Here is a 24396-nt window from a genome sequence, read left to right on the forward strand (position 1 = left end):
CTCTCCCTTGGACATACACCCTCCCCCCCCCTTATGTGTCCCTTTCCCCCACCCATTAGATTATTAAAGTGGATCCGAGGTGAACTTTTACTCATTGCAGAATTGTGTTCCTTTCCTATTGTTTATAGGGCATTCCTCAAGCCAAATACTTTTTTTTTGTTATACTCTAATTCCCTATAAACTAAAAAGGCCACACCCACAGGTTTTCAGAGAGCCTTGGCAGTAGCAAGGGCTCATGGGAGCTCAGTCTGGGCAGGAGGAGGTGTTACTAGCCATTGATTTTAGAGGCAGAGGGGAGGAGGGGGATTAGGTTTTTTTCACAGGCTGAAGATACAGATAAGCCCGCCTCTGTGCAATGTTTACAAACAACATGGCTGCTGTCATTGTATCACAGGAAGAAATAATCATTTTCTATTAAAGCTGTTTGCAGCTAGATTTGCTGTGTAAACTATCTAAACTTTAGATAAGATATATAGACAAGTTACTTGTTATAGTTAGTTTTTCATCTCGGATCCGCTTTAAAGAGGAACTGTAACATGAAAAGATCCCCTGGGGGGTACTCACCTCGGGTGGGGGAAGCCTCCGGATCCTAATGAGGCTTCCCACGCCGTCCTCCATCCGTCAGGGGTCTCGCTGCAGCCCTCCGTGGAGTCCGGGCAGCGGTGACGTCAATATTTACCTTCCTGGCTCCTGCGCAGGCGCTCTGACGGCTGTCGGCTCCGAACTATACGGAAATACCCGATCGCCGTCGGGTCCGCTCTACTGCGCAGGCGCAAGTTTCCTGCGCCTGCGCAGTAGAGCGGACCCGAATGAGATCGGGTATTTCCGTGTACTTCGGAATGGAAAGCCGCCACAGCGCCCCCGCTGGAGCCAGCAAAGGTAAATATTGAAATGACAGTCGGCACAGTCGCCGGCTGTTCGGAGGGCTGCGGCGAGACCCCCGTGGGACAGAGGACGGCGTGGGAAGCCTCATTAGGATCCGGAGGCTTCCCCCACCCGAGGTGAGTACCCCCCAGGGGATCTTTTGAATGTTACAGAGTCTCTTTAAGCCCATTTGGCAGGGCCCTCCTCTCCGTGTGCTCTTCTCCCTCACCATTTGGACTCAGGGATTTGTTGCTATACTTATCCCTACATAAATAAAGTTTATTAATAAGAATAGTAGTAATAATAAATACTACAGAAGCAGGTGTGCTGTCTGCTCCTCACTGAATTCCTCTGGTGTTCCACCCCTGGATTTCATCATGTTACACACAACAGAGAGAGGTGCGAGCAGTACCCGGAAGGTTCCTCACCTTGAGGTCATAGTACTGGCCATGTGGGGTCAGCAGGTACTGGTAGATTATCCTGCAGGGGAGTCTGTAACTCTTGTCTGGAACGTGGATGACACTCAGCATGGAGACCTGGAAAAACCAGCGCAAGGTAAACACATTTCACATTACACTGAAAACAAAACAAATGTACAGAAAAAAAACTAGGAGTTTCAACAAAATGACTGCAGAACTGTGCTAGCTCCGTACAATATAAGATAACTAACATATGAAGTGAGCTTAACCACTTAACAACCAGCTAACGTTAAGAAATCCCCAATCTTCAATTCTTCAATCACCCCACATATGTAGTGTGGCAGTCATCCCACATATGTAGTGTGGCATTCATCCCACATATGAAGTGCGGCAATCACCCTGCATATGAAGTGCGGCAGTCACTCCGCATATGAAGTACAGCAGTCACCCTGCATATGAAATACGGCAATCACCCCACATATTAACTGCGGCAATTACCATATTTTTCGGCATAAAAGACACACTTTTGCTACCCCCCAAAATAGGGGGAAAAAGTCCCTGTGTCTAATATTCCAAATACAGGGAGTATTTGCATTATAACCGCCAATATAAACCACCGTGATGTTAGGGGCTCCCTAAATTTGGCCCGTGTTCTCCCCCCTCCCCCCTTGTTCTTCTCCGCTCCCCCTGAATAAATTTAACAGCATTTACCCAATCCATCGGAGCCCCCATCAGAGACCCCTCTCCCACCTCTCACTGCTCCGCTAGTGCCGGCTTCTGCTGATGACGCGATCGGATAGGAGAGATACTGAATTGTTTACAGAACGCATCCGATTGCGGATGTGCTTAGTGTGTCCGATTTACATCTGGTCTAGTGAAAACGAGCCCTTAGATGGGTAAATGACAATGACTGACCGGCCACTCTCAGGGCAGGGGACACTGACAAGTCCTGGCCGTGTACAATGTCAGGTTCTGGTTATGCACGGCTGAATCCTGGCTATAGACTGGTAGATGACAAGGACTGACCGGCCACTCTCAGGGCAGGGGGCACTGACAAGTCCTGGCTGTGTACAATGTCAGGTTCTGGTTATGCACGGCTGAATCCTGGCTATAGACTGGTAGATGACAAGGACTGACCGGCCACTCTCAGGGCAGGGGGCACTGACAAGTCCTGGCCGTGTACAATGTCAGGTTCTGGTTATGCACGGCTGAATCCTGGCTATAGACTGGTAGATGACAAGGACTGACCGGCCACTCTCAGGGCAGGGGGCACTGACAAGTCCTGGCCGTGTACAATGTCAGGTTCTGGTTATGCACGGCTGAATCCCGGCTATGTGATCTGCAGGAGACAAGCCTGGAGTCTGGCCTTCTGCTGACACAGAGCTCTTCTTGTGATCCGTTCTGCAGCAGGAAGTTATGTTATTGCTTATTAAGCCTCACATGGAAGTAATTGGCAGCCTCCTGTGTTTCCCTGACCCGTATATCCCATGATGTTCAGTCATAAAGTCGCTCCAATACTTCTGCCAGTAAAGAGAACCTCCCCTTCCTGCCTCTGAGATAGCACATTCCACTCACTGATGGCACAGCCATGACTCACATCTAAGCCAGCAGCAGCACCTGCCTGTCTGCAGATATCACACGGTCTGCCTACCTCCACCCCACTGATGCTCGCTGTGTATGAGCACAGGCGCATGTACGGCCGTAGCACGGAGTCGCCCGTGCACGGCGGGAAAAGCCACGCATGAGTGACTCAGTACTACTGCAATAGCACTGGCTGTACTCCTGCCTGCATAGTGGCGCCGCCCTCATGGACGGGAAAGTGGCTGCGAGAACCTTTTCGCCAAGCTCTTTGTACATGTATTCAGAGCAGGGGCATGACAATAGCCATAGAAGCTGCTATGGGGCCCTGGAGAAAAAGGGGCCCAGGTTGTAGTTGATGTGTTCACTATTAACTTCAGTGTTCTCCCCAGGCTCTTTTAGCCAGGTGCTCCTCCCGGCTAGTTTTGGTGAGTACCCGGCTGTCATCGGCTCACGTCCTCCTATGCTGTAAGCAGAGTTGAGCACAGAAGCATCGGCCCTGCATTCTCTCATCTCGCCCCACCCGGCTACTTTTTCATGCCACCCGGCTGGAAACATTTTCTGGGGAGAACACTGAACTTTCCATTGTTTCTCCACCTGTGGACTTTGTCTCTTAGCCCAAAGACTATACTTAGTGTACATTGCATGGGAATGTAAATTGCCCAATCAACTCCATAGGGTAGGGGCAGGTGGCGTTGCTCAAGTTCTGAGGGCCCCATGAACATTTTGCTATGGGGCCCCATAATTCCTAGCTAGGCCACTGGTTCAGAGGGTCACATCGCTGGATGGGTGGGGTCGTGGAGGATGGGGGAAGCCTCTAGACCAGGCATGGGCAAACTCGGCCCTCCAGCTGTTACAGAACTACAAGTCCCACAATGCATTTGCCTTTATGAGTCATGACTGTGGCTGTCAGACTCCTGCAATGCATTGTGGGACTTGTAGTTCCATAACAGCTGGAGGGCCAAGTTTGCCCATACCTGATCTAGACTATTCAGGATGTTACAACTTCTGAGGTGAGTACTTAGTTTTACTTCTATTTTTGATTTCAGATGGATTTTACATCGGATCTGAACTCAGAACTTCCTCTCTGCTCTGAAAGATAAGAAACAGCATAATAGCCTTTAAAGAAAAACATTTCTTTGTTGCAGCTGATACAGATCCTGCAATAAATCTGCCATGAGTCTACTTCCTGCTTTCATGGAAGCAGACATGGGGTTAACATCCTGTGTTTATAAATGAGCTGCTTTGCCAAGGCCGTCAGCTGAGAGATCAAATAAGAGGTGTTATTAGTCACAGATGAGGGGGAATTAGACAGGCTAAACTCTCTAAATACATACAGGGTGCATTTCTCTGTGTTCTTCTTCTGTCCTGTGCAAGAGTTCAGGTCCACTCATTCTCAGAGTTATCCCGCATTGTTTGGCCCTGTTCTATATTTACTCTTCTTCTGGCTTCGCTTGTTCTCCTTCCCCTGGAAATATGTGACAGGTGCTCTTCACAGACAGCGTTCTCAGCGTGAGCCGGAAAGGCCGGGACTTTCTGCAAGTGTGTCTGAAATCCTGTAAATAATGATATCAGTCGGGGGGCCTTCCCTTTGTCCAGCATCTCCAGGCTGAATCCCACCACCCACCACTCATCTTCATCTGGGTAAAATAAGGCCTGGAACACACATCAGTGTCTCAGCGCAGATCAACCAATCAGAGCAGTGGTTTCTCCCTCCCACACTGCACTGGGGTATCAGACAGGGACACCCCGATTGTAGTAAAAAAAAAAGAATTTTTCTCCAAGTCAGAATAGTCTGGTGGTTAAAGTGGACCTAAACTCTTGCACATGACAGAATAAAAACACAGAGGAATGCACTCTGTATGTATTTAGAGAGCTTAGTCTGTCTAACCCCCCCCCCCATCTGTCACTTATCATAACTGTTATTTGATCTCTCAGCTGTGTCATCTGGCTACCAAGGCAGAGCAGCTGATTTGTAAATACAGGATGTTAACCCTATGTCTGCTTCCATTAAAAGCAGGAAGTAGACACACTGCAGATTTATTGCAGAATTTGTATCAGCTGTAAGAAATTACTGAAGTGAAAAGAAAAATGATATGATGAATTGGTTGTGTAGAATGGATAATTTCTAGAACATTAGTAGCAAAGAAAATATTCTGATTTTTATTTTCAGTTATATAGTTGTTTTTTTTTTTGTTTTTTTTTTATAACACTGCATCATTCTCTAATATTTGCAGTTTACAGACTAATCAGCATCCTAAATGATTTTACAGAGCAGGCCAGTGAACTTTTGACCTGTTCTATGCAGGAAAAAAAACCAAATAGTTGAGATAATAAGCTTCAGAAGACAGAGCTCTCTGTGACTTTGAAAGTGGTGGCGCTCAATGGCTCTTTTGCATAGATCACAACTGGAGTTTCTTAACTCTTCCTGTACTGGAAACAATATTAGACTTATGTCTCTGCTCCTAATGCTTTATTTCTTAGCTGTACTACACATACAAATCATTATATCATAATTTTTTCTCTCGCTTCACCGTCTCTTTAAATGTTATTATGCTGCTGCTTATCTTTTAGAGCAGAGAGGAAGCTCTGAGTTCAGGTCCGCTTAAAATAGTAAACAATGGCTTTACGCACATGGATTTAACCAGCGGATATCCCTGACACCCCCCCCCCCCCCCCCAACCGGCACAGGTGAATCTGAACAGAAAGCCATCGATTTCTGCCACACACAGTGCATCAATTTTCAGTCCGTTTTTGCGATCTATTGGAATCGCATGCAGTGTGCAATACTATGCTACAGGGACTGCGCTTTTTAATTACATGGGAATTTGCACAAAACAAAATGCAGCGCTCTCTAAGAATCGCACATGTCCCATAGGGAACCATTATGTGCAATTTTGCATTGAATGCGATTTTTTTCAGGTGTAGTCCCTTCCTGAGACAAACCAGGCAGTGGGAAGCCATCAGCCGACTGCTAAGTGTGGACAATGAGATGCGAAAGATTCCGAGTGGATGCAAAATCTGATGCGTATCAAATGCAGCAACTGTTGCATGTGATAGGCTAACTTCCAAGATGCATAAATTTACATAAGATTAGATTCTCATTGACCATCCCTACTAACTACTCCTCAGCGGCGACATGGCGGCTGCCTGGAATCCATACTCACCTGCAATAATGAGAGGGATTCTGAGACATATAAGTTCCCTGGTGTCTAGTGGCCCTCCCTCCCTATACAGTTCCCTGGTGTCTAGTGCCCCCCCTCTATACAGTTCCCTGGTGTCTAGTGCCCCCCCTCTATACAGTTCCCTGGTGTCTAGTGGTTCCCTCCCTCAGCCATATAGCTTCCCTGGTGGTCTAGTGGCCCTCCCTCCCCTATACAGTTCCCTGGTGTCTAGTGCCCCCCCCCCCATCTATACAGTTCCCTGGTGTTTAGTGCCCCACCTTCCTCAGCCATATAGCTTCCCTGGTGTCTAGTGGCCCCACTCCCTCAGCCATATAGCTTCCCTGGTGGCCCTCCCTCCCCTATACAGTTCTATATAGTTCCCTGGTGTCTAGTGGCCCTCCCTCCCCTATACAGTTCCCTGGTGTCTAGTGCCCCCCTTCCTCAGCCATATAGCTTCTCTGGTGTCTAGTGGCCCCCTCCTTCAGCCATATAGCTTCCCTGGTGGTCTAGAGGCCCTCCCTCCCCTAAACAGTTCCCTGGGGGTAATTTGGTGTTCTCCTGGGCATGTAAGTGTGAAATGATGGCTGCGGAATACATGGGTCAGCGGCAGGGAGTGTTACAGAGGGGTCAGCACACTTTCCATGCACACATAATCCCCCCCGAGCCGTTACCCTCCAGCGTACAATGGGATAGCGCTCCCGGTCCTCCGCATGAGACAGAGTCAGCAGGGCTAGAAGTGGATAACGAGTTCGGGGAATGGCGCCAAAATCCTCCACCTCGTTATCCTCCGGCAGCTCGGCCAGAATCTCCGCCTTGATTTCCTTCTGGACGCTAAATAGACACGTTAAGAAAAATGCTGCGTTTATGAGATGAGCAGGACAGAAAGCACAGGGAGGGGGGTGCACAAACTGCCAACACACATAAGATGGTTGTGTCCGACCGTGCAGATGTGCCGCCACCCATCATTTGTAGTATTAGCGATAAATATGCATTTATGTGGCACTGACATTTTCTGAAGCAGTTTGCAATGTACACTGAAAAATAAATCATAGTCTAATGTCCTTCCATATTATTATTATGTATTTATATAGCACTGACATCTTCTGCAGCACTTTACAGAGTACATAGTCATGTCACTGACTGTCCTCAGAGGAGCTCACAATCTAATCCTACCATCGTCATAGTCTAATGTCCTACCATATTATTATTATGTATTTATATAGCACTGACATCTTCTGCAGCACTTTACAGAGTACATAGTCATGTCAGTGACTGTCCTCAGAGGAGCTCACAGTCTAATCCTACCATAGTCATAGTCTAATGTCCTACCATATTATTATTATGTATTTATATAGCACTGACATCTTCTGCAGCACTTTACAGAGTACATAGTCATGTCACTGACTGTCCTCAGAGGAGCTCACAGTCTAATTCTACCATAGTCATAGTCTAATGTCCTACCATATTATTATTATGTATTTATATAGCACTGACATCTTCTGCAGCACTTTACAGAGTACATAGTCATGTCACTGACTGTCCTCAGAGGAGCTCACAGTCTAATCCTACCATAGTCATAGTCTAATGACCTACCATATTATTATTATGTATTTATATAGCACTGACATCTTCTGCAGCACTTTACAGAGTACATAGTCATGTCACTGACTGTCCCCAGAGGAGCTCACAATCTAATCCTACCATAGTCATTGTCTAATGTCCTACCATATTATTATTATTATTATGTATTTATATAGCACTGAAATCTTCTGCAGCACATTACAGAGTACATAGTGATGTCACTGACTGACCTCAGGAGGAGCTAACAATCTAATCCCACCATAGTCATAGTCTAATGTCCTCCCATATTATTATTATGTATTTATATAGCACTGACATCTTCTGCAGCACATTACAGAGTACATAGTCATGTCACAGGCTGTCCTCAGAGGAGCTCACTGTCTATTCCCTACGTTCCTACTATAATCAAAGGCCAATTTTGGAGGTACCAGTGAATTCAGAATGATTTTGGGGTGCTGGAGTAAACTCATCTAAACGGGAAAAGAACAAACTCCATGTAGACAGTTTCAAGGCAAACCTTTCAACCCAGGACTCTAGTGCTGCAAAGTGAGAGTGCTAGTCAGTACCCAACCGTGTCATCACAGAGATATCGATAGCTAACCTGATCTTAAGGACAACTGAAGTGATAATATGGAGGCTGCCATATTTATTTCCTGTTAAACAATACCAGTTGCCTGGCAGCCCTGCTGGTCTATTTGGCTGCAGTAGTGTGTGAATCACACCAGAAACAAGCATGCAGCTAGTCTTGTCAGATCTGACAATAATGTTAGAAACACCTGATCTGCTGCATGCTTGTTCAGGGGCTATAGCTAAAAGTATTAGAGGCTGAGGATCAGCAGGACAGCCAGGCAACTGGTATTGCTTAGAAGGGAATAAATATGGCAGCCTCCATATCCCTCTCATTATAGTTTTCCTTTAACCATTTGCCGACCGCTCCACGCCAATTGGCGTGAAGTCCTGGGGCGGGGTTTTGCAGGAGATCGCGCGCACATCTCCACTTGAATGACGAGCTTAGCTCCGTCACTAGTCACGCAGTGGCGAGACCGTCTGTATATTTACATTGTACTGTGGCGCGATCTATGGCAACGCTGTACTGGGGAACAGCCGTGTGACACTCGGCTGTCCCCTGGGGAGGCTCAGAGAGCGATCGGCTGTCATAGGCTGATGACTTTAACAGCAGATCGCTGCAAGTGGCTGGGGGGGAGGAGGGAAAACAATAATTAAATAAAGGGAAAATGTATAAAAAAACAACAACAAATCAACAAAAACAAAACAAAAACAAAACATGCCGGCAAGGGTCAGAGCCCACCAACAGAAATCTCTGTTAATGGGCAGAAAAAAAGTTGGGGGGGGGGGGGGGGGGGGGGAATCACTTGTGTGAGTTGTACAGCCCTGCAGCGAAGCCTTAAAGCTGCAGTGGCCTGAACTGTAAAAATTAGCCTGGTCACTAGGGGGGTGTAAGCCTACGGTCCTCAACTGGTTGAAAAACAAAAGAAAAATAAAATGGCGCTAGTCTAGTTTAGGGGACCCAGCAGGAAACCCCATTCCACCAATGTGATTGGGTGGACAGCAACGTCTGGATCTGCTAGGTTCCAGATTGGTTGTAGTAAACTGCGCTCCACACTATTCAGCCAAACTTAAAACCTAGTACACCACTTCAACATTTGTCAATTAAAATAATCATTAAAAGATACCCGAGGTGACCTGATGAGATAGACATGTGTATGTACAGTGCCGGGCACACAAATAACTATACAAGCGAACAGTTTATCAGCGCCAAGGAAATAGAACATATGATCGCTGCCGAGAATGAACGTCCAAAGTCCACAAAATTAGTATTAAGAAGTCAGTGCAGATCAAAGAGGAATAACTACAGTCAATAAAACGTCACCACGGTGATATTCCAACCTCACATGGTCTCGTGGCCAACCATCACCAGAAAAGAGTAAGAGGGGCTTACCAGCTGCCAACATCCCACATTGTAAGGTTGTATGTCTCACATTCAGTGGTAATCCTAACAAACCTCGAGCAGATATGGCTCCAAACTTCCACCACTCCCTACTCCACTCCACCATAAACCACCAATAAGACATTAAAGGTGCCTCCTGTCTTTTTTCCGACCGGTTTCGACATTCCCTGATGACGCTAGATTGCGAAACCGGTCGGAAAGAAGACAGGCGGCACCTTTAATGTCTTAGTGGCTGTGGACCAGCTTACACGCGCTAGTTTGTATTAGGGGTTCCCAGTTCGTGGGCCCCGTATGTAAGTCTTTGTTATTATCTTGTTATTATGGTCTATACCGATTGTTTTTACAATAAACGGTTTACACTTAGAGTTGCCGTTTTTTGTTGTGTTTATAGATTGGCCTTCCTGGATACCATACCATATATGGGAATGAGGGAGTGGTGGAAGTTTGGATCCATATCTGCTCGAGGTTCGTTAGGATTACCACTGAATGCGAGACATACAACCTTATAATGTGGGTTGTTGGCAGCTGGTTAGCACCTTTTATCTTTTTTTCTTTCTCTGCCTGAAAGAGTTAAATATCAGGTATGTAAGTGACAGTTTCTGTCTGAGTTAGGACCGAGTCAGACTACAGTGTGACCCTCACTGATAAGAAATTACAACTATAAAACACTTTCCTAGCAGAAAATGGCTTCTGAGAGCAGGAAAGAGATCAAAAGGGTCAATAGTTCAGAGATTTTAGCTCTGGCAAACTTCAATGAATGTGTCACTGAGCAAATACAATAAAACAGTAAAAACTTGAAAAGTAGATTTAAATATAAAATAAAACTGTGGAATATCTTAAAAAGTCATTTTTAGGAGAAGGAGGATAGATGCAATTGTTTATTTTTTTTTAATTATTATTATTATTATTTAGTATTTATATAGCGCCAACATATTACGCAGCGCTGTACAGTGTATATATATATATATATCTTGTCACTAATTGTCCCTCAAAGGAGCTCACAATCTAATCCCTACCATTGCCATATGTCTATATTATGTAGTGAACGTACTGTAGTCTAGGGCCAATTTTAGGGGGAGCCAATTAACTTATCCGTATGTTTTTGGAATGTGGGAGGAAACCGGAGTGCCCGGAAGAAACCCACGCAGACACGGAGAGAACATACAAACTCTTTGCAGATAGCGCCCTGGCTGGGATTCGAACCAGGGACCCAGCGCTGCAAGGCGAGAGAGCTAACCACTACGCCACCGTGCTGCCCACCCCGGGTGTCCTTTAAGGATTGGGTGACAGTATAAGCTTTGTGCAGACAGGCTGTTCAGCTCCCTGCTGAGCTGCGTTTTCTGCTCTATGGAAAGGGGAGGGTGGGTGGTGTGAAAATGGCACAACGCTGCAGGAACATGCTTTACAGGGTAAAAAAGACAACAGATCGAGATCCGCTATGGCAAATCACTGAAGAGGAGTCCAGCGACACCTGGAGGGTCACCTGCACACATTTTATATCTGACATGGTTTCCTCCAAGGAAAATCAAGAGTGTAACTAACGACAGAGGGACTAATATTCAGGTAACAGCCTCCATATAAGCTGTGCATATTGCTTGACAACATTGTCAGAATTGCTCTCTAATACGTAGCAAATGGCGCCATCTAGTGGTGAAATTTCAGAATTTCCACAATTTCTTCCCCATACCATGATGTAGGTATCTTACTTTAATTTTTTTCAGTTTTGGGTTTACTTTCAAGGTCACCTGCTGGGTATTTAAAATTTTAAGGAATTCTCTTTTCAATAATGCAAATACAATGTAATATAGACTTGTACAGGCAGGGAATAGGGTGGAGGGTGCAGGGGGAGGGATTACAGGGGCAGCACAAAGGCTTTCATGCTGCCTCCAAATCATGGATTCTGCCCTCAGATTCTTATCCCATAAACAATGCTGTGTACACTTAGTTCCTAACTGCTCATAAACTAGGAAGTTTTCAATCTGGATGATTTATTGGCTAAAAATAGTAAGCTTTTGAGTACTAAGCCTTCTTCAGACTATGAAGGCTTATCAGCATAAAGCTTACTCTATTTTTTCTTTTTAAGTTACCCAATAAATGGTATCATCTGGATTCATAGTTACATAGTTATTTGGGTTGAAAAAAAGACATACGTCCATCGAGTTCAACCAGTATAAAGTACAACTCCAGCCCGCTCCCTCACATATCCCTGTTGATCCAGAGGAAGGTTTAAAACCCTTACAAGGCATGGTCCAATCAGCTTCAAAAGGGAAAAAAATCCTTCCCGACTCCAGATGGCAATCAGATAAAATCCCTGGATCAACACCACTGGGCATTACCTAGTAATTGTAGCCATGGATGTCTTTCAACGCAAGGAAAGCATCTAAGCCCCCTTTACATGCAGACATAGAATTTGCCATAACTACTTTCTGTGGCAATGCATTCCACTTCATAATCACTCTTACTGTAAAGAACCCTTTCCTAAAATGCAGTGTTCTCCCTAGGCTCTTTTAGCCGGGTGCTCCACCCGGCTAGTTTTGATGCGCACCCGGCTGTTATCAGCTCACCTCCTCCCATGCTGTAAGCAGAGTTGTGCACAGAAGTACCAGCCTTGCATTCCCTCATCTTGCCCACCCGGCTACTTTTTCATGCCACCCGGCTGGAAATAATTTGTGGGGAGAACACTGAAATGTCTAAAATGTTTTTCCTCCATGCGCAGATCATGTCCTCTAGTCCTTTGAGAAGGCCTAGGGACAAAAAGCCTATCAGCCAAGCTTTTATATTGCCCTCTGATGTATTTATACATGTTAATTAGATCCCCTCTAAGGCGTCTTTTCTCTAGACCAGGGGTCTGCAACCCGCGGCTCCGGAGCCGCATGCGGCTCTTTTTTACCTTTGCCGCGGCTCCGGTGTCAGTGGCTGCGGCGCGTGTGACGTGTGCTGTCGCTGGCAGCCTATCAGAGAGGCCGCCGGACCAGTGCAGTGCAGGGCTTCGGGCGGCCATTTTCCCGTAGCCCTGCAGTGTAATGCAGGCAGGACGTGACGTAGGAAGAGGATCGTGGGAGTTGCGCGCCACAAGGTCGGGACAGGAGGAGATTGTGACAGGAGGTCTTCTGACTAGGTGAGTAAATGGATTTTTCTTTTCAGATCTGCTGAAGGATTGTGCATATTGGGGTCAGATCTGCTGAAGGATTGTGCATATGGGGGTCATATCTGCTGAAGGATTGTGCATATGGGGGTCATATCTGCTAACGATTTGTGCATATGGGGGTCATATCTGCTCACGATTTGTGCATATGGGGGTCATATCTGCTCACGATTTGTGCATATGGGGGTCATATCTGCTGAAGGATTGTGCATATGGGGGTCATATCTGCTAACGATTTGTGCATATGGGGGTCATATCTGCTGAAAGATTGTGCATATGGGGGTCATATCTGCTAACGATTTGTGCATATGGGGGTCATATCTGCTAACGATTTGTGCATATGGGGGTCATATCTGCTAACGATTTGTGCATATGGGGGTCATATCTGCTAACGATTTGTGCATATGGGGGTCATATCTGCTAACGATTTGTGCATATGGTTTTGCGGCTCCCAGTTTTTTTTCTCTTTTCGGAAACGGGTCCAAGTGGCTCTTTATGTCTTAAAGGTTGCAGACCCCTGCTCTAGACTAAATAAACCCAGTTTATCTAACCTTTCTTGGTAAGCGAGACCTTCCATCCCACGTATCAATTTTGTAGCTCGTCTCTGCACCTGCTCTAAAACTGCAATATCTTTCCTGTAATGCGGTGCCCAGAACTGAATTCCATATTCCAGATGTGGCCTTACTAGAGAGTTAAACAGGGGCAATATTATGCTAGCATCTCGAGTTTTTGCCCGACCTACATCTCTGGTCTGGTCCACAGGCACATACCAGCCCGCCCCCTCCTCCAATGACCTGCGCCTAGTCGCACCACGCATAACTCAGTCACATGCACGATTGCAGGACTTCACCAGGGCTGCCACTGCTCTCTGGAACTCGCTCCCACCAGCCGTCAGACTCGCCCCCACCTTTAAAGTGAATGCTTACCACTTAAAAAATAAAAAAGTCAGATACTCACCTAAGGAGAGGGAAGGCTCGGTCCTAATGAGCATTCCCTCTCCTCTCCCGGTGCCCGGTCCCGCGCAGGATCCCCCGTGGCAGTATTCGACCAGTTCGGTCAAACACTGCCACTTCTGCTGCCGAAGGGATGTTTCGGAAGCCTTCAGGAGCACTCGGGCTCCCGAGGACGGGGCCGCTCCATACTACGCATGCGCGAGCGCCCTCTATGACACACTCGCGCGTACGTAGTACGGAGCGGCCCGTCTTCGGAAGCCCGAGTGCTCCCGAAGACCTCCGAAGTCCCTGCGGCGGCGGACGCGAACGGGGGAGCCAGCGCAGCACCGAGGGCACCGGGAGAGGAGAGGGAAGGCTCATTAGGACCGAGCCTTCTCTCTCCTTAGGTAAGTATCTGACTTTTTTATTTTTTAAGCGGTACCCATTGGCTTTAATACCTTCAAACAAGCTCTCAAGACTCACCTCTTCACGCTTGCATACCCCCCTACACCAGCACCATAATATGTTCTGTTAGACACCCTCTCAAAAGACGCACCTATTGTCTCCACCCCACCCTTTAGATTGTAAGCCTCTGGCAGGGCCCTCTCCCTTAAGCAGCCCATACACTCAGCCGATTTTCTGGCCGACCGATCGATCCCGATCGATCGATCGATTGCAAATCGGTTGGCCAATCGACCGATCGACGGCCGATTTCGATCGATTTCGATGGATTTCCATCGAACTTGCAGGGTGGAAAATTTAGGTCGATCTGATGAGATTGCTTATCAGTTTGCATTGGCCTTAATGGAAATCTGATGGCAAAAAAATGCCATCAGATCGAATTTCAATAGATTTCAAAATGAAATCTATTGGAATTCTTTCCTGGTAAAAAATGTTCTAAAAACGCATCAGATACATCATCAGATGCATTTCTTATCTATCTGCTGCCAATCTGACGAGTGTATGGGCACCTTAAGTGTTTCCAGCTTGATTATGCAATCTTACTCACAATCACCCCTCTTGTGGACTACAACAGTCTCTATTTTGACCTATGACACTGTATTGTTATCAAATCATTTGCATGATCTTGTTTTGTTGTGAGTTTCCGTATGTTCTACCTGCATGTTACCCCATTTATCTCTTGTGCAGCGCTGAGTAATATGTTGGCGCTTTATAAATACAATAAATAATAATAATATTTCCCTTTTAATGCATCCCAAAATTTTATTAGCTTTAGCTGCAGTGGCTTGGCATTGAATACGATTATTTAATTTGTTGTCGATGAGTACTCCTACGTCCTTCTCTAAGTTTGAAGTCCCCAACTGTATCCCATTTATTTTGTATGGTGCTAGACCATTGGCAGACCAAAATGCATGACTTTACATTTGTCAACATTGAATTTAATCTGCCATGTATGTGCCCATATAGCCATCCTATCCAGATCCTGTTGCAATATGACTATCTTCCTGAGAGTTGATGATTCTGCACAAATTTTGTATCGTCTGCAAAAATAGCAACATTGCTCACTACTGAATCTACTAGGTCATTAACCTCCTTGCCGGTCTAAAAAATCCGGCAAGGAGGCAGCGCCGCACATTTTTTAATTTTTTTTTTTTTAAATCATGTAGCGAGCCAAGGGCTCGCTACATGATAGCCGCTAAGCGGCAGCATCCCCCCACCCACTCCGATCGCCTTCGGCGATCAGAGTATGCAGGGAATCCCGTTGAGAACGGGATTTCCTGCAGGGCTTCCCCGGTCGCCATGGCGACGGGCGGGATGACGTCACCGACGTCATGGACGTCGGGACGTCATAGGGAATCCCGATCCGCCAGGCAGCGCAGGGCTCTGGGGCGGGGGGGGAGCGACTCGGCGCGGCGGATTGCGGCGGATCGGCAGCGAGCGGCGGCGATCGGAAGTTACAAGCAGCTAGCAAAGTGCTAGCTGCTTGTAACAAAAAAAAATTATGCAAATCGGCCCAGCGGGGCCTGAGATATCCTCCTGCGCAGGTTACCCCGAGCTGAGCTCGGGATAACCGGCAAGGAGGTTAATAAATAAATTGAAGAGCACTGGACCCAGTACAGACCCCTGTGGGACCCCACTGCTAACAGTCTCCCATTTTGAGTACGATCTATTTACCACAATTCTTTTTTTTCTGTCCATTAGCCAGTTCCCTATCCAAACTTTCTACTTTTTCAACAGCATTGTTTCTGGGAGAAGAATCTGAGGGTAGAACTATTTTCAAGTTAGACAACAAATGGTATCATCCCGATTTACACCTTCCTATTTACACTACTGCCACTACCATGCTGTTTGTAATGGATCTGAAAGCAGTATGAGGCCTGGGGCCCACTGGCAGCACTTTTGCAGCGGATGCTGATCAGCGGCGAATGGCAAAGCGCTGCAACAGTGGAACCCTATGGGATCTATCGCAAAGCACGACATGCAGCATTAAAGAGAGTCTGAAGCCTTCTAAAAATCCTCTTTTTATTTGACATTTATCTTTAGCAATGTCAGCAGTGCTACAACGCCGTATTCCCGCGGCAGAATGAGGTCATTAAACCCCCCCAAACGCTGTAGCTCTGCCTCCTTTAGCATCAATCCCCACTGGTCTCCGCCTCTCCCCGCCCCTCTCAGGAAAAGAAGACTGAGAGGGGCGGGGAGAGGTGGCGATTAGCGGAGATTGACTCCAGTAGAGGCAGTGCTAAAGTGCAAAGCTCTGCCTCTACCAGGAAGCGCTCCCCGCATTTTGCCCCGGGGATTTGGGGGGTTTAATGACATCGTTCTGCCGCGGGAATACGGCGTTGTAGCACTGCTGATATTGCTGAAGATTTTAGAAGGCTTCAGACTCTCTTTAAAGGACTTACGAGGCCAAAATAGGGGAAAACAGTTAATTACCTGCACAGCCTTTTACGGCACGGGGGACGCCGTCCGCGCCCTCCGCCGGGTCCCCCGGCTCGTTAGCCCCCCAGGCCGGCTCCCGACCCCTCGGCCCGGGTTGGGCTCCCCTGCCTCTCTCAAAATGGCCGCTTGCTATGCCCGCGGCTGCGCAGCTCTAGGGCCAACCTCCCCGATCCACGCTACGTAGCCGCGGCTACACGGACTGCGCAGCCGCGGGCATAGCAAGCGGCCATTTTGGGAGAGGCAGGGGAGCCCAACCCGGGCCGAGGGGTCGGGAGCCGGCCTGGGGGGCTAACAAGCGGGGGGACCCGGCGGATCGGCACGGAGGGCGCGGACGGCGTCCTCCGTGCCGTAAAAGGCTGTGCAGGTAATTAACTTTTTTCCCCTATTTTGGCCTCGTAAGTCCTTTAAGGAGAGGTCACATTCAACTGCTGCAAAGCCAAATCGAAAGTGTTTTGCAATTTCTGAAAAAGGTGTCTCTTCCATCACCCCTTTTCCACCACCGGGTGGCACTGTAACACTGACACCATCTCCTGGATCCCGATCACGTCATCCAATGTGATCGGGACTCGGAAAACAAGTCGGAAGTTCTGAGCCGCCAGGGGAGGAAGAGAAGAAGCCGTCTGGAACTTGGAAGCCAGCAGATTTACCAGCACGTGTTTAGAGTGCACCAGCAGTTTTAAATTAAATATTTTATTTGAAACTGCTAACGGGTTAAAGAGGAATACAGTCCTCTGTGCATAAACTTACCTGGCAGGAAGTGAAATTTCATATAACCCCTTCCTTAAAGGCTACCCGAAGTAACATGATGAGATAGACATGGGTATGTACAGTGCCTAGCACACAAATAACTAGGCTGTGTTCCTTTTTTTCTTTCTCTGCCTGAAAGAGTTAAATATAAGGTATGTAAGTGGCTGACTCAGTCCTGACTCAGACAGGAAGTAACTACAGTGTGACCCTCACTGATAAGAAATTCCAACTATAAAACACTTTCCTAGCAGAAAATGGCTTCTGAGAGCAGGAAAGAGATAAAAAGGTTCAATGGTTCATTCATTTTAGCTCTAGCATACTTCAATGAATGGGTCATTGAGCAAAAACAATAAAACAGTTAAAACTTAAAAAGATAGATTTAAACATAAAATGAAACTGTGGAATATCTTAAAAAGTCATTTTAGGAGAAGGAAGATAGATACAATTGTTTATTTCATTAGTTTATTTTCGCCTCGGGTGTCCTTTAAAGTGTACTCAAGGTGAAAATAAACTGATGTGATAAACAATTATATTTCTCCTCCTACTCCTAAAAATGATTTTTTTTTTTTAAAGGGAACCCGAAGCGAGTAAAATTATTTTAAATAAACACATGAGGTAGCTGCAAATGAATATTACATACAGTCCTGGCTAAAAGTTTTGAGACTGTCAAAAATATGAGTTTTCACAAAGTTTGCTGCTAAACTGCTTTCAGATCTTTGTTTCAGTTGTTTATGTGATGTGCTGAAATATAATTATAAGCACTTCATATGTTTCAAAGGCTTTTATTGACAATTACATGAGATTTATGCAAAGAGTCAGTATTTGCTGTGTTGGCCCTTCTGTTTCAGGACCTCTGCAATGCGACTGGGCTGCTCTCAATCAACTTCTGGGCCAAATCCTGACTGATAGCAACCCATTCTTTCATAATCACTTCTGGAGTTTCTCGGAATTAGTTGGTTTTTGTTTGTCCACCCGCCTCTTGAGGAATGACCACAAGTTCTCAAAGGAATTAACTACTCTATAGCCCGATCCCGCGGCTCGATTAGCTGCCGGATCGCCTCTTCCGCGTCCCCGCGCGTACCCACCGCGTCCTCGTTCGTGCCGGATTCGATTCCCCGTTCGTCCTCGCCGGCGCCGCTTATCTTCCGCTCGATTCCCTGCCATTGTCCCCTCGCGGGGAACGAGCAGGGAATCGGCGGAAGCAAGATCCGACCTGATGCGGCTCGATTGATAAGCCACACCGCCGCCTCATCTACCCGTGTAGATGAGGCTTAAGACCGCTCCACGCCAACGGGCGTGGCCGCGGCGGCCGCCCCAGGACCGCCTAACGCCAATTGGCATCAGGTCCTGGAGCCGGCTACTGAAGGAGATCGTGCGCATGGTGCGCGCACATCTCCTTCTCGGGGGGCAGAGCTCCGCCCTCTCTTCAGTCTCCGAGCGGCGGAGACTGTTAGACGGCGTGATCGCTGTCTATTTACATAGTGCTGCACTGGGGACAGTCATGTGACACGGCTGTCCACCTGGTGGACAAGAGAGCGATCGGCTCTCATAGGCGGAAGCCTATGAGAGCCGATCGCCAGGATTGGCCGGCTGGGGGAGGGAGGGGTTTGCTGTAAAAAAACAAACAAAACAAAAAAAAACAAACAAAAAAAACAACATAAAAGCACACACATATTTATTTAAAAATAAATAAACAAACAACTGGGGGCGATCAGACCCCACCAACAGAGAGCTCTGTTGGTGGGGGGAAAAGGGGGGGGGAGAAATCACTCCTGTGCTGTGTTGTGCGGCCCTGCAGCTTGGCCTTACATTTTAGTAAAAATGAGCCTGGTCTTTAGGGGGGTTTACCACTGTGGTCCTCAAGTGGCCGCAATAGCAGCATAGGGGGCGATATACAGGCTGGGAACACGAAGAATCGCTCGCGTTCCCATGCCTGTCGGCCGGTGACCGCCACACCGGAAGTGTTCGCCGGCGGGTCCTGGAGCGTCAGAGCGGGGCTGCGAGGGCACCGATCGGCTGCTGGGGGCTGAGGGAAGCCCCAGGTGAGTAAATCTCATTTTTTATAGGTGACTTAAGGTTCACTTTAAGTATGACCTGTGTATGGTTATTTTGACTTTTTATTTTCAGTTCAGGTTCTCTTTAAGATTCCCCGGGTTTTCTTTACTATTTAAACAATTACAAAGTAGATTGGAACGTTTTACTGTCTCTAATCAGTGACAGCCTATTAAGTGTCCCAGACTTAAAATACATGAACTATTGACCTTCGTATCTCTCTCCCTTGAGTTTGGAAATTGTATTCTGCCAGAAAAACGTTTATGATTATAATAATAATTTGCTTATCAGTGATGTTTACTAGATTCCCGACAAGGTACCGACAAGACAGAAGCTGTCACTTCCATGCCTTGAAATGAACTCTTTCAGGCAGCAAAATAAATCATGTAAAAAGGCCTGGTTATTAATATGTTTTGTACTATGCATACACGTTTATCTCATCACGTCACATGTCGATTCAGATACGGTACACTATAATCAGCCATGTGCAGGACACGGTGAAAGGATACTCGTATTGCTCTTTATACAGGTACTCGCTGTACAAAGTTTCCTCCATCGCCCCGGGTGTCACTATCGGAAAGCAGAAGACATGTTTGTGCAGTGCTTCCAGTATCCGCTGCACGCTGCAGCCCCAGTAACACGTCAGGGTACTCTCCTCCAGACAGTGCAGGCGTAACGTCACTCCCGCTGCAGACAAAGCAAATACAACTTTATCAATAAAATTTCAGCACACGCTGCAGCCCCAGTAACATGTCAGTGTACCCTCCTCCAGGCAGTGCAGGCGTAACGTCACTCCCGTTGCAGACAAAGCAAATACAACTTTATCAATAAACTTTCAGCACACGCTGCAGCCCCAGTAACACGTCAGGGTACCCTCCTCCAGGCAGTGCAGGCGTAACGTCACTCCCGCTGCAGACAAAGCAAATACAACTTTATCAATAAACTGCAAATTCAACTTAAAACAGGGGTGGAGGCGCCCAATGCATAAAAGATAGGCTAATAAGCGGTTAACCTTATAAGCAGAGAGGGAATCTAACCTCTCTTGAAGAATTTGGACCAGTTTTTTGAAAAAGATCTTTTATTCAAGCACATAAAATGGAAAACGCGTTTCGCAGGTGCTTGCCCGCTTCTTCAGGTCAGTGAAAAAGCAGGTGCCTTAAAGAGACTCTGAAGTCTCTTTTTTACCGCTTTTCTTCATATAATCCTGTTCTGCATGAATGCCTTAATAGATTCGCCGCATTCCCATGGCAGGTGGGTGATTTATTAATGTGCAAGCGACCAGCAAAGTTCCACGACTGATTGTGCTGCCCTGGCTCGCAGGGCTTCTTTTCCTGGAGAGGCAGAGCTTTCAGCTGTAGCTCAGCCTCTCCGCAATCAATCTCCGTGGATCTCCGCCTCCTCCCCGCCCCTCTCAGTGAAAGGAAGACTGAGAGGGAAGGGGAGAGGCGGCGATCAGCAGAGAGTGACTGCGGAGGAGGCAGAGCTACAGCTGAAAGCTCTGCCTCTCCAGGAAGAGAAGGTCTGGAGGTTTGCAGGGCTGTAAAAACAGTAATAAATCACCCATCTGCCGCGGGGATGCAGCGTATCTATTGGGGCATTCATGCAGCACAGGATTATATGAAGAAAAGAGGTGAAAAATGAGACTACAGAGTCTCTTTAACTGCTATGGCTGTGTAGCAAGCATGAGTGCCTCTCTATGACACAGAGAGGCACTCATACTTGCTATACAGCCATAGCAGTTAAGGCACCTGTTTTTTTCACTGACCTGAAGAAGTGGGCAAGCACTCACGAAACGTGTTGTCAATTTTATGTGCTCGAATAAAAGACCCTTTTCAATAAACTGATCCAAATTCTTCAAGAGAGGTGATATCCCCTCTCTGTTTATAAGATTAATAGCTTATTAGCCTATCTTTTATGCATTGGGCACCTCCACCCCTTTTTAGTGTCTTGTCATACCTCTTTCAGAGGTGATAGTTTAGTTGTCCTAAAGAACTTCCGGAGTGCGACCGCCCAGTTCCTGTCACAGACCTGGGGACGGTTAATTTCCCACCTGCTCTGACGGTGGTTGCAAGAATTTGCAACCCACCTTTGTGAGTACTGGTATATACTGTACATCCTTAGCAATGTACTTTCCTTAATCTTACATGATTCTGCACCATTGGGCTCCTGGTCTCCTTCTGTCTTTTAGATGAACCTGGGGTTGTTAAAATCACAGGAACCATCGACATAAGCTACCTACAAATTCAACTGGTTGTTGTTCTGATATAAAACATTGTCCGTGTTTGTAGTTCTACTGATTCTCTTGAGTCTTGACCATGGTGAGCTCCAACTTCTTCTAAGGCCTGGAACCCACTAGCAGAACATTATTAAGCCATTTCTGAGCGCTTTGTGATATGAAAAGCTCTTGCTAATGTAGTGCTATGTGTGTGTGCACACTGGAGTGATGTGATTTTATAAAAATCCCCCACAGCATTGCATTAGCGAGAGCTTTTCAAATCACTAGCTGGTCTTCTCACTTCACTCCGTTCAGTTTACCTTTGGTGTATTTTTCCTAAAATACACACTATTTTTTATGAACATACTGTAACAATAATTAAAAAAAACATTTTAATAGTAACAGTAGAGACGAAGAGAATAATATGAAGGGTAACTGGGTAAATGTAATGTTTTAGGCGTGTGGTCTCAACAGCAGGTGTGGATTAAAAGATGTATCTGGCTTCCCCCGTCCTCCTGTGTCCCACGCCGGTCTCGTTGTGCCTCTCCGTACAGCAGCGATGTAAATATTTACCTCCCGGGCTCCAGCGCAGGCGCAGTATCAGCTCTCCGCTCGGAGATAGGCGGAAATAGCTGATCGCTGTCGGGCCGCTCTATTGCATAGGCGCAAGTCTCCTGCACCTGGGTAGTAGAGCGGATCCGACAGAGATCGGCTATTTTCGCCTATCTCTGTGCTGAGAGCCGCAACAGCGCCCCCGCTGGAGCCAGGGAAGGTAAATTTATCAGCGCTTGTCAGGCTTGTCGAGGAAGGATTCCGGGACACTTCGGGGGAGCCAGCGCTGGACTGCCTGCATCTACAGGGGAGGGGGAAGCCTCATTGGGACCCTGAGGCTTCCCCCTACCGAGGAGAGTACCTCCCAGGGGAACTTTTTTTTGGTTACAGGTTCTCTTTAAAGGACACTTGAAGAAACAGATATGCAGGTTAACAAATTAATTTGCTTTTTAAACAATGCAAATTGCCTGGCTGTCCCACTGATCCTCTGCCTCTAATACTTTTACCCATAGACCCTGAACAAGCATGCAGCAGAACAGAAATTCCTGACTTAAGTCTGAGTGGATTTGCTGCATGCTTGTTTCCGCAGATATGCTCATGCATGCAGGACTGTTGGCTGCAGCCATTTCAGCAGTCCAGCACAAACATTTGCACAGCCTCTTACTTCTTAATGTGGCGGCGTCAGAGTTGGCGATCTCCACTGCAAAGGGATTGGTGATTTGCACCATCTGCTTCCTGACGGCGAAGGTTTTGGAAGGCGGTTCTTCTGAATTCTGCAGTAAAATGGGAACATCCACACCAAACCTGCAAGGTACAAAACACACAGGACACTCAGCATTACCCAGAGCCACTTGCAGATTAGGGCTGTTAACACACGGACACTTTCCCAGCGTTTAGATGTGACGTTTATCGTTAGTATTCCGCTTCAGCTTTGGCAGACTTTCATGAACGCCTGGCGGTAGATCCCAGCGTCTCGCCTCGAAAGCAACATGTTGCTGTCAGAGACACACAGACTATCCAGCAAGCTTATGGTGACCCAGAACTCATTGGAGTGTGTGAGGGGCTACAATGGTCCTAAAAGCCCTCTTACTAAAATGCTATGGAAAACAAAAAATTGCTTTTTTTTTTAAAACAGTTGAAAGTATATCAGTTTGGAGTGAGCTCGGAGATGTCTCCCAGTGCATCACTGCTGAATATGCAAATTACCCGTTGTTGTCCCTGTGAGCTAAACACACCTCCAGATCCGCTGGAATGCAATGATGTGTCAGCTTTTTAATATTACATAGCCACAATAATCCAACATGCATACAGACTGTTTCTGATTGATCCTCATCAGTGCATGACATAGATTAATGTGGCTCAATAGGATAGGACTTGAAACATCCAGAGTACCCAGCATGCTCTTGGTGAACCAGAACTCCTAGGAGTGTGTAAGGGGCTACAATGGACCAAAAATCCCCCTTACTAAAATGCTATGGAAAACAAAAAATTACTTTCTTAAAACAGAAAGTATTTCAGAGGCAGTGAACGCCGGGAAAGTAGTGCAGGGACCCGAACTCGCGAAAGTCTTCAAAAGCTAGTGTAATTGTGTTGGCGTTTAAACGCAACGTCTGGCAAAAGCTCGCCAGACGTCCATCTGATCCAGCCCTAAAGCTGAACTCTAGCAACTGTCAAGGGATTTGGCAAAGAGTAAGTACACAATTCGTAGTTCATACATTTTCAGAATTATTCATCTCTGGACAGACTCGTAACTACGGGGGAACAGAGATGGAAAAGGAAAGGGGTGGGGGGACCGGAGCCGGGACAAGGTCCTCCAGCACCCAAGGCTGAGACACCAAAGTGCGCCCCTCCATCCCTCCCACCCCAGCTGTCACACACTGATTGCTATTACACTAAGAGGCCCCTCCCCCATCCCTCCCACCCCAGCTGTCACACACTGATTGCTATTAGACTAAGAGGCCCCTCCCCCATCCCTCCACCCCAGCCATCACACACTGATTGCTATTAGACTAAGAGGCCCCTCCCTCTATCCCTCCCACCCCAGCCATCACACACTGATTGCTATTACACTAAGAGGCCCCTTCCCCATCCCTCCCACCCCAGCCGTCACACACTGATTGCTATTAGACTAAGAGGCCCCTCCATCACTCCCACCCCAGCCATCACACACTGATTGCTATTACACTAAGAGGCCCCTCCTCCATCCCTCCCACCCCAGCCGTCACACACTGATTGCTATTACACTAAGAGGCCCCTCCATCCCTCCCACCCCAGCCG

General features: G+C 47.0%; 1 protein-coding gene across 1 annotated transcript in view; it reads right to left on the reverse strand.

The window, feature by feature from the left end:
• The window catches only part of CGRRF1 (cell growth regulator with ring finger domain 1), a 36616-nt gene that overhangs the window by 4116 nt on the left and 8104 nt on the right, over positions 1-24396 (reverse strand). Inside the window, exons 2-5 of the mRNA XM_068254720.1 lie at positions 22784-22923; positions 19862-20039; positions 6709-6856; positions 1293-1400 (exon numbers count right to left, since the gene is read on the reverse strand). Coding sequence (XP_068110821.1) covers positions 1293-1400; positions 6709-6856; positions 19862-20039; positions 22784-22923 — 574 coding nt within the window. The remainder of the gene's footprint in view (positions 1-1292; positions 1401-6708; positions 6857-19861; positions 20040-22783; positions 22924-24396) is intronic.

Source organism: Hyperolius riggenbachi, chromosome 9, assembly GCF_040937935.1.
Source record: "Hyperolius riggenbachi isolate aHypRig1 chromosome 9, aHypRig1.pri, whole genome shotgun sequence".
Taxonomy (NCBI): domain Eukaryota; kingdom Metazoa; phylum Chordata; class Amphibia; order Anura; family Hyperoliidae; genus Hyperolius; species Hyperolius riggenbachi.